General features: G+C 41.4%; 1 protein-coding gene across 1 annotated transcript in view; it reads left to right on the top strand.

Moving 5' to 3' along the window:
- The window catches only part of ASS1 (argininosuccinate synthase 1), an 83800-nt gene that overhangs the window by 55189 nt on the left and 13330 nt on the right, over positions 1-15281 (top strand). Inside the window, exon 12 of the mRNA XM_074210920.1 lies at positions 13008-13139. Coding sequence (XP_074067021.1) covers positions 13008-13139 — 132 coding nt within the window. The remainder of the gene's footprint in view (positions 1-13007; positions 13140-15281) is intronic.

Genomic DNA, 15281 nt, shown 5'->3' with positions numbered 1-15281 from the left:
ATGAATGAATGAATACATACATACATACATGAATGAATGAATGAATGAATACTCAAAGTAATTTTGCAGAGACAGGGAAAACCAACAACTGGGGAAAATAAGAGGATACTTCCCTTCAGAGGAGTCATTTGAACTCAATCTGTTTAGAGGTTCCAAGAACTGGAGGTGAGCAGGAGGGAGAGAACTTCAGGAATAAGGGACCTTTGAACAAGGGTGAGAAAGTAATAGATGATTTGACATATTCAGGGACCAGCAAGGAGGCCCTGCTAGAATGTAATGCAAATGAGGGGTGCTGTGTACAGTAAGTCTGGGAAGATATAGTGGAACCTGATTGTGAGAAGTTTTAAACAGTAAACAAAGGATTTTATATTTCATCCTATAAATAATAAGAAAGCATGTTAATGGTAGCAGCAATTTAGGGATGCAGGGTTACTGATGAATCAGAGTACTGGACTGGCTATCATTCTTGTGATTTGTGTGCTATTGATTCAGGTCTAAGACCATGGAGCTTTGGAAAGGGACTTCCCTCACTTGGCTATGTAGTGAGACTTGCTTCCTTGGTCAAAGCCAAGGTTTTTCATATAGGTCTTCCTTAGACTGTCTTCTAACAGAGCTCCAAGGAAATGACAGGATGGAGCCAGGTGTTCTGCCTAGAGGATCAGAGCCTGTGTGGTCAGCCTCTGGAGTGTCCTCTCAGGGGCCCAACTCCCATTTGGGGGCGGGAGTAAGCAAGCCCCTTTCATGTCTCCATGAAAAGACGGAAAGGGACGATTTCTTGGTCATTAAGGGTTTCATTCAGATAGCTAATTCACAGCCCCTTTTGAGAATCACGAATACTAATCAGACCAGGGGTTGGCGCTGTCAGTTTGTATGCAACTGCCTTGTGAGGAGGGTGAAGGGGGACCAAGGATTGCACCTAGAGAAATACAGAACTATGGGGAACAGAGTTTCTCAGGGACAGAGGGAATTTGTCTCCATATCTTGCCTTCTCATAATTGCCTTCTTGGGCTAGCTCTGTGGACCCTCTAGTTTAGGAGTCTGTCTCTGATGAAGTCTTGGAGGAATAATATGTAGGGAATCTTGAATTAGTCATATCACCCCCAGCACCCCTTAGTGAATTTCATTATGATTGCACCATCTATGAATTTACTGAATTCTTCTAAAAGTTCTTATATTTTTACCCTGCATTTATTCATAGTGTAGTCTTAGCCATTCTGGGCTTCAGTTTCCCCATTTGTAAAAGGATAAAGTTCCCTTCCAGATCTAAACTTCTAAGATCTTGAGATTCTGTGCCATCTTTAAGTCTTTGAGTTTCTAGCAGAGACAACTAATCATCAGTTTACCCTTTGGAACACTCTGCATCCCTAAGAGAGGCGCCTCCACTTCTGATGTGAGAATGGCAAAATATTTGGCGTTTCAATTAGGGTCTAAGCGAAAGATTTAGGAATGGTTGTACTTCTGGCTCCCTCTGCTCAGCCTAAGAAGCATCTACTACTATATGTTCCCATGTAGAGATTATAGCTGCCTTTCCTAAGCTCTAAGGATATGTATAAGGAAGGGAAAATCACAAAATCATAAAATCTCAAAGCTGAAAAGGAATTCAGTGATTACTCAGTCCAACTAGACTTGAATAGGAGACTCCCTGTCCAATGATTACCCAACCTTTTATTGAAGACCTGCAGGAAAAGAGAAGACACTGCATTACTTCCCAAGGCAGCCCACTCAACTACTGAGTCATTCTTTTTTTGTAAGGGTAAAATTCTTTTTTTTTAAGATTTTATTTAATTTGAGTTTTACAATTTTCCCCCTAATCTTTCTTCCCTCCCCCCACCCCACAGAAGACAATTTACCAGTCTTTACATTATTTCCATGGTGTATACAATGATCCAAATTGAATGTGATGAGAGAGAAATCATATCCTTTATTTTTTAGGTTTTTGCAAGGCTGTGGGATTAGGTGACTTGCCCAAGGCCACACAGCTAGATAATTAAGTATCTGAGGCTGAATTTGAACTCAGGTACTCCTGACTCCAGGGCCAGTGCTCTATTCACTGAACCACCTAGCCTCCCCAAGAAATCATATCCTTAAGGAAGAAAAATAAAGTATAGGAGATAGCAAGATCAGACAATAAGATATCAGTTTTTTTTTTCTAAATTTAAGGTAATAGTCCTTGGTCTTTCTTCAAACTCCACAGTTGTTTCTCTGGATACAGATGGTATTCTCCATCACAGACAGGCCAAAATTGTCCCTGATTGTTGCACTGATGGAATGAGCAAGTCCATTAAGGTTGATCATCACCCCCATGTTGCTGTTAGGGTATTCAATATTTTTCAGCATCAATTCATGCAAATCCCTCCAGATTTCCCTGAATTCCCATCTCTCCTGGTTTCTAATAGAACAATAGTGTTCCATGACATACATATACCACAGTTTGAAGCTATTCCCCAATTGAAGGACATTCACTTGATTTCCAGTTCTTTGCTACCACAAACAGGGCTGCTATGAATATTTTTGTACAAGTGATGTTTTTGCCCTTTTTCATCATCTCTTCAAGGTATAAACCCAGTAGAGGTATTGCTGGATCAAAGGGTATGCCCATTTTTGTTGCCCTTTGAGTGTAGTTTCAAATTGCTTTCCAGAAAGGTTGGATGAGTTCACAACTCCACCAACAATGTATTAGTGTCCCATATTTCCCACATCCCTCCCAACATTGATCATTGCCCTTTTGCATTTCTCTAATAAGCAATGATTTAGAAAAATTTTTCATATGACTATGGCTCACTTTGATTTCCTCATCTGTAAATTGTCTTTGAATATCCTTTGACCATTTGTCAATTGAGGAATAGCTTGTTTTTTAAAAAATTTGTACTGAGTCATTCTTTATGACATTTTTTTTCTTATATTAAACTTCAATGTGTCTCTGCAACTTTTTTTTTTTGTCAAGGCAATGGGGTTAAGTGGCTTGCCCAAGGCCACACAGCTAGGTTTATCAAGTGTCTGAGGCCGTATCTGAACTCAGGTACTCCTGACTCCAGGGCCGGTGCTCTATCCACTGCACCACCTAGCCACCCCCTCTCTGCCACTTCTGCCCATTGTTTCTAGTTCTCTTTGGAGCCAAGCAGAATAAACCTAATCCCTTTTCAACCCTTTTAGCATTTGAAGACAATTATCTTGTCCTTCTAAGTCTTCTCTTTACATACCTTCAAAAAAGTCCTCATATGTCATGGTCTCTGGTCCTTTCATCATTTATTTATTCAACAAGTATTTATTAAACACTACTGTATTAAGCACTGTGCAGGTTATTGGGGATAAAAAATGATGAAATCCCTGCCCTCAGGAAGCTTATCTTCAGTTGAATGTTCTCTATCCACAGGAGGGAAGTTGATGACAATGGGGCCTCTGAAAATTTCAGAATTAAAGGCATTGTTCATATGAGAGCTGCAAATATCGAAGATGTAGTGGAGGTGGGGTTGATTGAGAAATGCTTAGAGGCTACTAGACCTAGCAAGATCCTACTCTTGCCCTAAAGAAGAACAGATAGAAGCTGCTCCCTTGAGTCTTTGGGCCTCCCCAATCCTTTGTTGAACCTTAAGGACAGAAGTACCCCTGATAGCTAGTGTTTTCAGGTTTAACCAACATTTGACACATTGAAGTTATTTGATTTGATCCCACCCCATCTTCCTTTGTCTCTGGAGTCCTGGTGCAGATATCCCAACAATTGATTGCTCTGACACTACTGTGTCATAGTCAGTCAGTTAGTAAACATTTATTAAGCTCCTATTGTATGCTAGGCCATTGGCTTATAAGAAGAGTTAAAGACAATCCTTACTCTCAAGAAGCTATAATCTAAATGGGGAGATGACCTACAAATAATTGAATACTTTCCCATCCATTTTTTTTCCAGCTGCTCCTCCAAACAAACTTTGTGGGATGGGTCAGGCAGGGACTATTAACCCTATTTTATAGGCAGAGAAAACTGAAGCTTCTGTAGAAGACTGAGTCCAGTCCTGGATCATACAGCAAAACTGAATGTCTAAACCCAGGCATGAATGGAGTCTTCCTACTTAACTTGTGTACTCAGAATCCAAGAAACTGAGAGTTGTCAGGAACCTCAGAGATTATCTGGTTCAGAGTTGTCCAACCTTATTTTTAAAAGTTTTTATAGGGGTGGCTAGGTGGTGCTGTGGATAGAGCACCAGCCCTGGAGTCAGGAGTACTTGAGTTCAAATCCAGCCTCAGACACTTAATAATTACCTAGCTGTTTGGCCTTGGGCAAGCCACTTAACCTCATTGCCTTGCAAAAACCTAAAAAAAAAAAAAAAGTTTTTATTGAAGCAATATATTTTGATTTATCATTTTAATGAAAGCCTACAGGCTGTATTTTGGACAGCCTTGATCTAGTTCATACTTGACTCTGACCTTTGGGATTGATTCAAAATTGAGAATATATAGGAATGGACAATGGGAAAGTAGTGACTTCTCCCTTCCTCCTCATCCCTACCCCCCATGCCAGAACCAGCAGGGTCCAAAAACCCAGAACCTGGGCACCATTAGGGTGAAAAAGAAAAAAATGTTGCACACCTGGCATCATTTGCAGGTTGCCTATTTGAACTGCAATGATGCATTAGGATGATAGTAAGTAGCAAGAATCAAGGAGATAATATTGTCCTGATGGAGAAAGGAGGAGAATTAGCAAGAGTGGTACCCTCCTTCTGAGAGACAATCCTGACTTCAGTATCAGTCCCTCTTTGCCGTCTCAAAGTTTCGGTAGATACCTCCCACCCAAAATTTTCTTCAAGCAGTAGATCTCAAAACATGATCTCATGAGTCTGTTATTTCAGTCATTTTTCAGGCAAGGTTGACTCTTTGTGACCCCATTTGGGGTTTCCTTGCAGAGATACTATATGCTTGCCATTTCCTTCTCCAGCTCATTTTACAGATGAGGAAACTGAGGCAAATGGGGTTAAGTGTCTTGCCCAGGGTCACACAGCTAGAAAGTATCTGAGGCCAAATTTAGTCTTCCTGATTCCAGGTCTGGGACTCTTTCCACTGTGCTACCTAATTGCCCTTGAGGTCCCCAAGATCCTTTCAGAAACTTTTCAAGGTCACAAGCTTGATCTCATCATTACTCATCTCCAGTCATTTCGTTCATCAGTCTGAGATAGTCACTACTCAGCCTCATGAAAGCCAGTGCTGTAGTAAGGCCAAGAGCTGCCCAACATTCAATTCAGTTCAAATCAATTATATCTATTTGTATCCATGGCTGTTAGTCGTGTACCTAGTAACAGTTATTCAATTAATTGTTGAATTGCTCTGAATTGAATATTGGACCAAGGCCCCAGATGGAACTACTAACCTTGGTCCCAGGTGAACCCTTACTGACTGAGTCTTCAATCTCAATCACAAGCTCAACCTGCCCCAGAATTGCTCCAGACAGGAATAGCTCATATTTGCATAGCACTTTGCAGAATGCATTATATAGTTGTCTCTTTTTGCTCTTCCTAACAGCTCTGTCAGGCTAGATGCCATAATTATCCCCATTTTGCAGATGAGGAATCTAGGCAGATGAGGACAATTAAGTAACCTGCCCAGGTCATAAAGTTAGTAAGAGCTTGAGGAGGGATTCATATCCAGGTCTTGTAGACTTCAGTAGCTGGACAAAAGTATGGAAGGCTCAGTATATCCCATCCCTAACTGCTAATCAAACAGACTGAAAATGAATACATTCAGAACTATAATTAGGACCCCCCCCCAGGAGAAGTGGTGTGAAGTAGGCCCTCACTTGGTTGGGGACAGAGTAGGAAAGAGTAAGACATTGCCCCACAGGGGAAGAAAGAGACCCTGGGATGCCAGCATAAGACTAATGCTAGGGAGATCAAATCACTTTTGATGGGGAACCATCATTTCAGCCTAGTTCATCATCTGGTAGCTTCCTGTTTTAAATAATTTTTTGCTCACTAATTTCTAAACTCTAGTTGTTTCTACATTCTTAATTTTTATTTCTCCTCACTAAAGGCAGTCACCTAGAAAAATACCCAGTTGACTTTACTATATACATATATATGTGTGTATATATAGACACATACATATATATGTGAGTGTGTATGATTGGTAGGATCAGAAGTCTGAGAATGAGCTAAATGATACCATCCACACTTATATACAGAATGATAAATGCCACATATAAAACAATCTTGTTTTGTAAAACAATTTCTGTGTATCACCTAAGAATCAGCTGCAATTTGGCATCAGTCAATCTAAGTCTAGTCTAACATTTGTTAGCTTGGAAAGAGAAGAAAAAGGAGCTTCATAAAGGCTTGCAGATTCCTAAAGATCATAGCATGACCAACTTGTCATCCTGAGAGAAAAGAGCTCAAGATGGGAGGCCAGAATATCTGGGGCCTCATTCTGGCTCTGCCCCCAATTTACCGCTTCACTGTTTCCTCTTCTCTCTCCCTTCCTCACTCCAAGGGGCTAGACTTTATCTACAAAATGAGCAAGTTTAAACCAAGGATGTATCTCTTTTTCACATGATGGAGCCTTTTGACAATCTCATGAAACCAATGGAATCCTTTCCAGAAAAGTGTCATTTAACCAACTATATTGAAACCAAAGGGGCAACTAAGTGGTGCAGTGGATAGAGCATCATCCCTGGAGTCAGGAGGACCTGAGTGTTCAAATCACTCATACACTAGTGGCTATCTCAGACTGATGAAGCAAATGGCTGGAGATGAGTACTGATGAGGTCAAGCTTGTGACCTTGGAAACTTTCTGAAAGGATCTTGGGGACCCCCAAGGGCAATTAGGGAGCACAATGGATAGAGTCCCCAGACCTAGAGTCAAGAAGACTAACTCTGGGTAAGTCACCTAGCTCTGTTTACCTCAGTTTCCTCATCTTTAAAATGAACTGGAGAAGAAAATGTCAAAGATTCCCAGTATTTATCAAAAACTCCAAATTAAGTCACAAAGTCAGACATTACTGAAATGACTCAATGATAACTGAAGCTAATTATATTGAAGAATATTATCAAATGATTTTTTTAAGTTCATTGGCCCCTTGTTAAGAATTCCTGGTCTGTATTATCTTTATGATCCTTCCAGTTCCAGTTACTTCCATGAAAATAATTAGAAGACTTGAAGGCTACTACTGGTTCTTCTATACCTATGAGAAGGGAGGGATATAGTGAGCAAAAGGGAGGAGAAACTGAGAAGACAGCATATACATACATATGTTTGTATACATATATATTTTGACTAGTAGGGTTAGCTTTCTTTTTTTCCCACAGACTCCACCATGCATGAGAAACAACCTAATATAAAATCTCTGGGGAAGTTTCTGTCTAATTTGTAGCTGGCTAACAATATGCCTAATTAGCTGTTCCCTTTTATCCTCTTCTGCCTTTGTTTTACCCACAAGAACATCTGATTAAATGTCCCTTTGTCTAGACCTGCCCTTTATAGTAGATAGGTTGCCTGTGGCCAACTCCCTATTCCCAAATCTCTACCACCTCCCCAACAGCTCCCCAAAGAAGAAATAGGATAATCAATTTGCAAAAAAATGTCAGTGAAAGAAGAGGCTAAAGACAAGATGCTAGTGTATGGGGCAGTTGAGGTTTTTCTTTATTTTCTAAAATGGATAGATTGAAAGTATCCATGATAGCTGAGAAGGAAAAAGAGGCAGGTTGGGCTACTTATCTCTCCTCCCCTATAGCTGTGGGGATTACCCCTCCCTTCTAGGCTAGGTTATTGGACTGAGTCTCCAGGGCCAAGAGGACATGTTTCCCAAACAAGGTCCAGGTACTTTCCATTCCATTGAAGGGAAGGTTGCCCTGGAAGGATGGAATTTGGGCCAACATTTTAAAAATGAAAAGCAGTCTCTAACTACTATTAATTCATTTCTATGACTTTAGCCAAACTCCTTCCTGCTTGGGGGCCTCAGTTTCCTCCTCTGTAATTAGATAAATGGTCTCTGAGGGATCTTCCATAGTTCTAATATATTATAGGGGGCAGGGTCATATCAATATACAATTTTATCACTTTCTGGCCTGAGAAATAGCTGAGGCCATGACGATAGAAAAGAAAGGTTGGGAAGATAGGAACTGGTTTGGAGCTATTTTCACCTTTTTAAAAAATCTTCAAATCTCTCTCTGCCAGCCTAGGTCCTTCCAAGGTAACTAGCTGGCTAGCTAATTAACTGATGAACTAGAAAGACCATAAATTAATGTGGCTGTGCCATGAAGAGGTTTTTTATTAAGTGCAAGGTAATGAGAGAAACTGGTTAATCGTCAGTTGCTCTGAGGGCAGCTTCTGTAAAGCTATTGTCCAGAACCTAATGGGCAAAAAAAATTCATTTGTATTGATTTTACAAGGCTTGTAATTGAAAATTCATTAAAGACTGATGTCAGGGAGGCAGGAAGGAGGAGTTGGCCAGTGGGCTTGTCCCAGGCTCTGCTCCGGGAGCTGATAGTCACAGGAGCCGGGCTCTTTCTTGCCCAAAGGTTCAGAATGGGGTCAATGGGGTTTCTGGGGGTCCCCCTGACCGTGGTTGCTGCTGATGACAGGGAGCTCAGGACTCACTTGTCTGGGCCGGCAGGGGCGCAGAAGGTTGCAAATGGAGTTGCTTTCCTGAATATTGTGTCTTTTCACATCCTCATTATCAAATTATCTTTTTAACTCCGGAGGGGGGCTAATTAAGTGGAGTAAATGAAATCAGTGGGGGGAAAAGAAGAGACGGGGGAGAGAAGGGTTTATGTTCTCTTCTGCTTGCCTTACTTTGTCTTTCCTTCCTCTCTTTCTCTTTTAATATTCCTCATTCTCTGTTCCCCTGATCCTTCTATTCCCATTCCCCTTTGCACTTTCTGCTCTGAGATTTCCACCTTCTTCTCTTCCTTTCATTTCTCTGAGTCAGAGGTTCCTTCCCTATCACTCACTCTCCTTTCCTTAAGACAGTGCCGATTACTCCCAAAACACTCTCACTCTCTCCTTCTCTTCTCTCCTCTTTTTCATCTTCTCTCTCCTTCTCTCTTTCTCCTTCTTTTCCTCTCTCCTTCTCTCTCCCCTCCTCTCTCTTTCTCCTTCTCCTCTCTCTCTCTCTCTCACACACACACACACACACACACACACACACACAGACACACAAAGAGCTTTTTTCCCAGTTATACCTTGAGTCTAAGGCTTTTGTGATGGAGGTTACTCGAATCAAAGTGAAGGACGTACAGGAGTTCAATAATGAATATGTCTGGGGGCCAAGGCTCAACCTTTGTTCATCGGGAGAAATCCCCTGCCTCATCTGGAGTCCCCAGACACCCAGAGAGAAGGGTCCCATCTCACCCCATAGAGCCACAGGCCTACTTCTCTTCCTCATCCTCCATTGCTCCTTTTGACATGCTTCCATGCCTAGCTACTCAGATAGGAGATACACGCAGGGTACATTTGTCCTTCAGATAATTCAGCTTCCCTGCCTCGAGCCAGCCTTTGGCTGCTGTTTTACGGGAGCTCCAGGCCAGCACAGGATGGCGGGGTGGAAGTGGGAGCTCTTGGTGCTGGCAAGGAGGCCCAAGCTACCAACCCCCAGTTGAATGGACAGATCCTAGTCAATACAAGGAAATTGCTCAATTGGCGCTAAACTGGCAGTAGCAGTTACAAATGAGGACATTTTAAGCAGAAACAGCTGTCTGTATCCCCACTCTTTCCCAGTCCACTCTCCTCCTCCCCTCCCCCAGTTCCCCTCCTCCACAGTAATTATGGTGTGATTGAAGGCCCTCTAGTCACAAATGCTGACACCCCTGTCTTTTTCCTGTAAACATGGAGAGATGAAAATAGACACTTGGAGACGCTTCGAATGTCACTTTGAAGATGTCTGTTGTCTCCTCCACGGCGACACCAGAGGTTCAGCTGTCATCTCCTTCTTCCTTTTGCGCAGTGGTTCATACGCTGACTGTCAAAAGCCCCAAATCTATAGTCTCTTAGCATCAGGTTTCTGTCATGGATTTTTTTTAAATTTATTTTTTTCCCCAGAAGAAACACAGAGAAATCATCTGCAACCCACCCCCTGTGGAGAATAGAGGGGAGATCTTTTTTTTTTAATGTGTGCACGCATGCACACACACACACACACACACACAGAAACAGCAGCTCCAAAAACAAGCTTTTTGATCAGTCACAATTAAGTTTAACACCTTCTAAGAAAATTAATTGTGTTGATGTGTTTTGTAACTGACTTTCCTACCCCTTTGAATATTATTTCAAATTACCCTGCTCCCGGAAAGGGTGCAATAGGCATCCACCTCTGGGGACACTTTCTGCAGGCCCTCCAAGCTGCCAGCCCCCTCCCCTCCCCTCACTGCTCCCTGGCCATAGCCCCTGTGATAGGGGAAGCTTCCTTCTATGGGGCAAGTCTTGAGACCTCTTCCAGCCTCCCACTTCCAGCCATTGGTAAACCAGGGTAAGAAATTTCCTTTCTTTGTAGCCTCTTGTTTCTTCACTTAGGAAACAGGATTAATCCTGCCCTTCCCCTGACCTTCCTGGTTTATAGAAGAGCTGACAGACAGGCTTGAGAATCCTTCATCACAGGAAGAAAATAAAAATTTGAAGATTTCATATGGGAGTTTATGGTTTCTCTCTTTTCTGGTTCCATGTCCTGAGGCTAACCACAGGGTTAGCCTCAGAACTCAGCCTCCTGGCTCTTGGAACTTCTAAGCTGCTGGGGTTTGGTCAGTTGCTCTTAGGAGAAGAGAGATCATAATTATAGTAGAAGAAATCCTGAACTTGGAGTCAGGAGACCTGGGTTCTAGTCCCAGTTTGGGCATGTGTGGGCCTCAGTTTCCTCATCAAAATATTGATCCTAGGGATTTCCTTCAGCTCTGTGCTGCTATGATTCATATAGCCAGGGCAGGTTGACAGAGGCCACATATTGGGCCCAGACCCCCCATGGAATAATCATTTTTCCTGAAGAACTAGAAAACTCTGAGTATTGTACACTTATTATAGACTAAAATATACTATTGTTATATCTTCTCCATAATAACAATAATAATAATAACTTATTATTGCTATTATTCACAACAGGTGACATTTATATAGTATTTTTATACACAAATAAGTTTGAGTCTCACAAGCTACAGTGAAGAAGCTATTCTAGACATTGTTATCCCCATTTTGTAAATTTGGAATCTGAGATTTAAGACTTGCCCATGCCAGCTAGGAAATGTCAGAAGTAAGATTTAAACCCAGCTCTCTGATGATATCCATAATTTTCAAATTTGTTTATGCTATATTCATAATATGAATTTTTAAACTATAGCAGTAACAATTCACTATCCTTTGTCTTTATCACTAGATTTCCTTCCCAACAGTCAAAAATTGTCTTCTTAACTTGGTCAACAAAATCTGTTAGTGGAGCTAATTCTATCAGATATATCAAGGTTTTAAAAATGTAATAATAGCAGTATCTTGTGGTTTATAACTATACTTTGGGGGGGCTCATTTTCCCTTAAATCCATTCTCTCATTTGATTCCCACAGAAATTTTGAGATCTGTAAAACAGAAACTATAACTTCCATTTTATAGGTCATGATACAGAGACATTAATAGGGACAGTAACGTGTCTTAGAATGTTAGTCTGGTGTTATGTAAATGCTACTGTTGTTATTGCTGTTAATATAATGACATTTTCTTGAGGTCGTACTATCTTCTACTTTTCAAGATATTGTCACATACATTATTATACCTATATCAGAATTTTAATACTTTGGGACAACAGCCACAAGAGGCAGAGTTGTGAGGAGGAAGGAACAGTAACCTGATTCAGTGACATTGGGCAAATCTCTTTTTTGGAGCTCAGTTTCCTCATCTGTAAATGAATCAGACATGATAAACTTTAAGGAAGGACCATTCTAATTCTTATATTCTGTGAGTCTCAGAAGAACTGAGGAGGGAAATGGGAGGGTAGGGGAGGAAGAAGAGAGTAGCTTCAACTGAAGCTGGAATCAAAATTAACTTTCATCATAATACTAACATTACCATAAAGCTTTAGTTTGTAAAGCACATTACCTATGTTATTGCATTTGATTCTCACAACAACTCTGTGAAAAGAAAACACTATTCTTATTTCTACTTTAGAGGTGTGGAAACTGAGACTGAGAAAGGTTAAGTGACTTGCTCAGAATTGCAGAACTCATAAATGTCTGGAGCAAAATTTGAATTCACATCCAGTATTCCATCCTTTATGCCATCCATCAACATATGGGTAGACAGATAGATAGATTATACATATATAATATATGTATATATACATATTCATATATACATGGGTTGAAAGGCAGCCAGGTGGTCCAAAGGATAGAATACTGGGCTGGGATCTCAGGAAGACTCATCTTCATAAGTTCAAATCCAACTTCAGATACTTACTGGCTGTGTGACCCTGGGCAAGTCACTTAACCCTGTTTGCCCATAAATGAACTGGAAAAGGAAATGGCAAACCACTCCAGTATCTTTGCCAAGAAAACTCCAAATAGGGTCACTAAGAGTCATATATGGCTGAACAACAACATGCACATTATGTGCATTTATATCTGCATATTTTCTCCTGCCTGTCCCCTTCTCCTTTTCACCGGCAGAGGGGAGGAAGGGATATTTGGGGCCCTGTATCCATGGGCCCATGCTCTACCATCACTCATTTAATTACAGGTTTTCAGCTGTAGACCGGTGGGCATGCTTTGGGGGGAGTAAAGGGGGGCTGCTTCAAAACCCTGTCATTTAGCATCGTCAGAGAGCCCCTTCAAAGAGGAAAATCTAGACATTTTCTCCACAAGGTGCGGAGTGGACTGTCTTGGCCCCAGCATGAGTATAATGACAGATGCATTTTGCAGCAAGCTGGGAGTGAATGGGTCCGACTGGCGTTTCTCTTGTCAGAGAAGTCATTATTTTTTTTGTCATTTGCTGACAGTTTGGGTTTCATGCGTTTGTGTCTTTTTTCTCTTTTTCCCCCTGCCTGGAAAAATGGCTAGGTATCTACGAGACCCCAGCGGGAACGATCCTCTACCATGCTCATTTAGACATTGAGGCTTTCACCATGGATCGAGAAGTGCGTAAAATCAAACAGGGCCTAGGCTTGAAATTCTCCGAATTGGTGTACAATGGTGCGTATGCCTGCCTCCTCCATTCTCCTCCCCCCTCTTCTGACTTCATTCAAGCAAAATGGTAACTGTCCTTATAGGGGCCTGCCCTCCTACCTCCTTACAGCCCCCCCCCCAACTCTTGACCACCTTTTAAAGATGCATTAGATAGATGGGGGAGATGAGGATTCTTGGTTAAGAGCTTTGGGCATTTGGAGACTTCAGAAGTAGAGGTGGCAGTTTAGTTCAGTGGAAAGATCTGGCTTAAGCCCCAGGTTTACCCTAATTTGTTGAATTATTTTGACTAAATCACATTTCTTCTTTGGGTCTCAGTTGCTCTATCTTTAAAATCAATTGGTAGGACAGGAAGATATGAGGTCCCTCTGCCAGATCTAGAATTCTGAGATTTTCAGAATGTTGTGATTAGGTTTCGGGGGGGGGGGGGGGAACACCTCCATTGATTCCCTCAGATATCAGGGTAAGGTTCTTCCAATTTGGTTTTCATATTCCTTCTCAAAGTTGGGACAGCTCATGCATCTGGAGCCTCCATGTGGTTCAAGAACCCTGATTTTTATTAAATGGGAGTTGGAAAGGTTAGGTAAGTGGGAAATGGAAGAGAATAATGTATCTTAGAAAGAGTAGGAGACAGACGGGAGGAAGCTTGTTCTCTGTCCTTCCCCAGAGCCTAGAATGTTAAAACTGATTAGAGGAAAAGGGTTTGAAAAATGAACAAAATGGCATTCCTCCCATCCATTAAGGAATAAACTTATACACCTTGTACCCCAAGAAACTAAACATTAGAACCATGATTATCATAATTGAAAGGAACCCTCAGAACATAGAATATTAGACCTGGAAGAGACTTTAGAACACAAAATGATAAAGCATCAACTACAGAATTTTAGGACTGGAAAAGGCCTTAGAGATCATATTTCCCTTCTCATCTTAAAGAGGAAAAACAGGATTGGGAAAGATATAGAATCCTCCAAAGGTCACACAGGTGTACTTGAACTGAGGTCTCCTGACCCCCCAAAAATGGAGTTCAATTGAAACTTGCTTCAAAAAGGTTTAGATAAGGTTTCAAAGTCTATTACAGAAGCAAATTAATTTTGATTTGACCTCATTTCCTTTCAGTGGGCCTTAGTTTACTCACCAATAAAAGGCAGGAATTAGATGGAAACTAGTTTCCTCCAGCTCTGATAATCTATAATTCTGTGATCCAGACTGTGATCCAGATGTTTGGGTACATCCTTAACCTGTAAAACCAACATTCTCCAAACTGCCCTTTTGGTATCTTAGAGAGGCAGTAACTTACTCCTCAACCAGAGAGGAGGGTTCAGTGTGAGGACAGTGTTGATATTTTTTAGGGCTGCAGAAAGCCTTGCCTTGTCACAACCAACCCTAAGGTATGATCAACAGAGAAAGAGCTTGTTTCTTGTTTCTCTTCTCTCTCCCCATTTTTGTTTTCTTTTAAAACCACATAATCATTGTAACTCGTCTCAGAGTTTAAGGGGATTAGAGATTGCTGGTTGGGTTTATTTTCTCCTCATTGTTTGAAGCCAGCTTTGAAGCCAAGCACTCCCCTGCCTTGGCCCCCACTCCTCCCAGGTATGGGCCAGGTGTTTAAATGCCATTGTCTCCCACCAACCTCGTTTGCTCCATGGGATTTAAATGTTGAAAGCTGGATTTTGGTTACAAAGTGGGAGCGTCATTAAGGCAATTGGTGGGGAGTAGGGAGCAGGAATTGGGGGCGGGAGCACCTGGAGTTTGAGAAGCTGCTAAAAGAGTTTAGAAGGAGGTAGGCGTGGATCCTCCTGATTTTCTTCCCTTCCTCATCTTCCCCCTCCTAAGCTCCTTCCACCTGAGAAGTTAGGAGGGGAAATCATTCAATGGATTTTTTAATTTAGTAATACTGAATTAGAGGAGTAGCAGTTCCAACTAGACCCCTGTATCCTCTATCTTCTTGAAGCTAGGGAGGGAAGTAAACAGTCCTTACTCTGTAGAATAAAAACTGATGCTTAGAGAGAGCTGTGTGAGGGAAACAGAAAAAACAGGCTATCAGGAAACTCAGCCTTAGCTCTGATTTTGACTCAATGACCTTAAAGAAGTCATTTTATCTCCAGACCTCAGTTTTCTTATCTGTAAAAAAAAAAAGTTGGATTAGAA

The sequence above is a fragment of the Macrotis lagotis genome, chromosome 1 (assembly GCF_037893015.1).
Source record: "Macrotis lagotis isolate mMagLag1 chromosome 1, bilby.v1.9.chrom.fasta, whole genome shotgun sequence".
Classification (NCBI taxonomy): Eukaryota; Metazoa; Chordata; class Mammalia; order Peramelemorphia; family Peramelidae; genus Macrotis; species Macrotis lagotis.
This window is presented reverse-complemented; position numbering and strand designations above follow the sequence as displayed.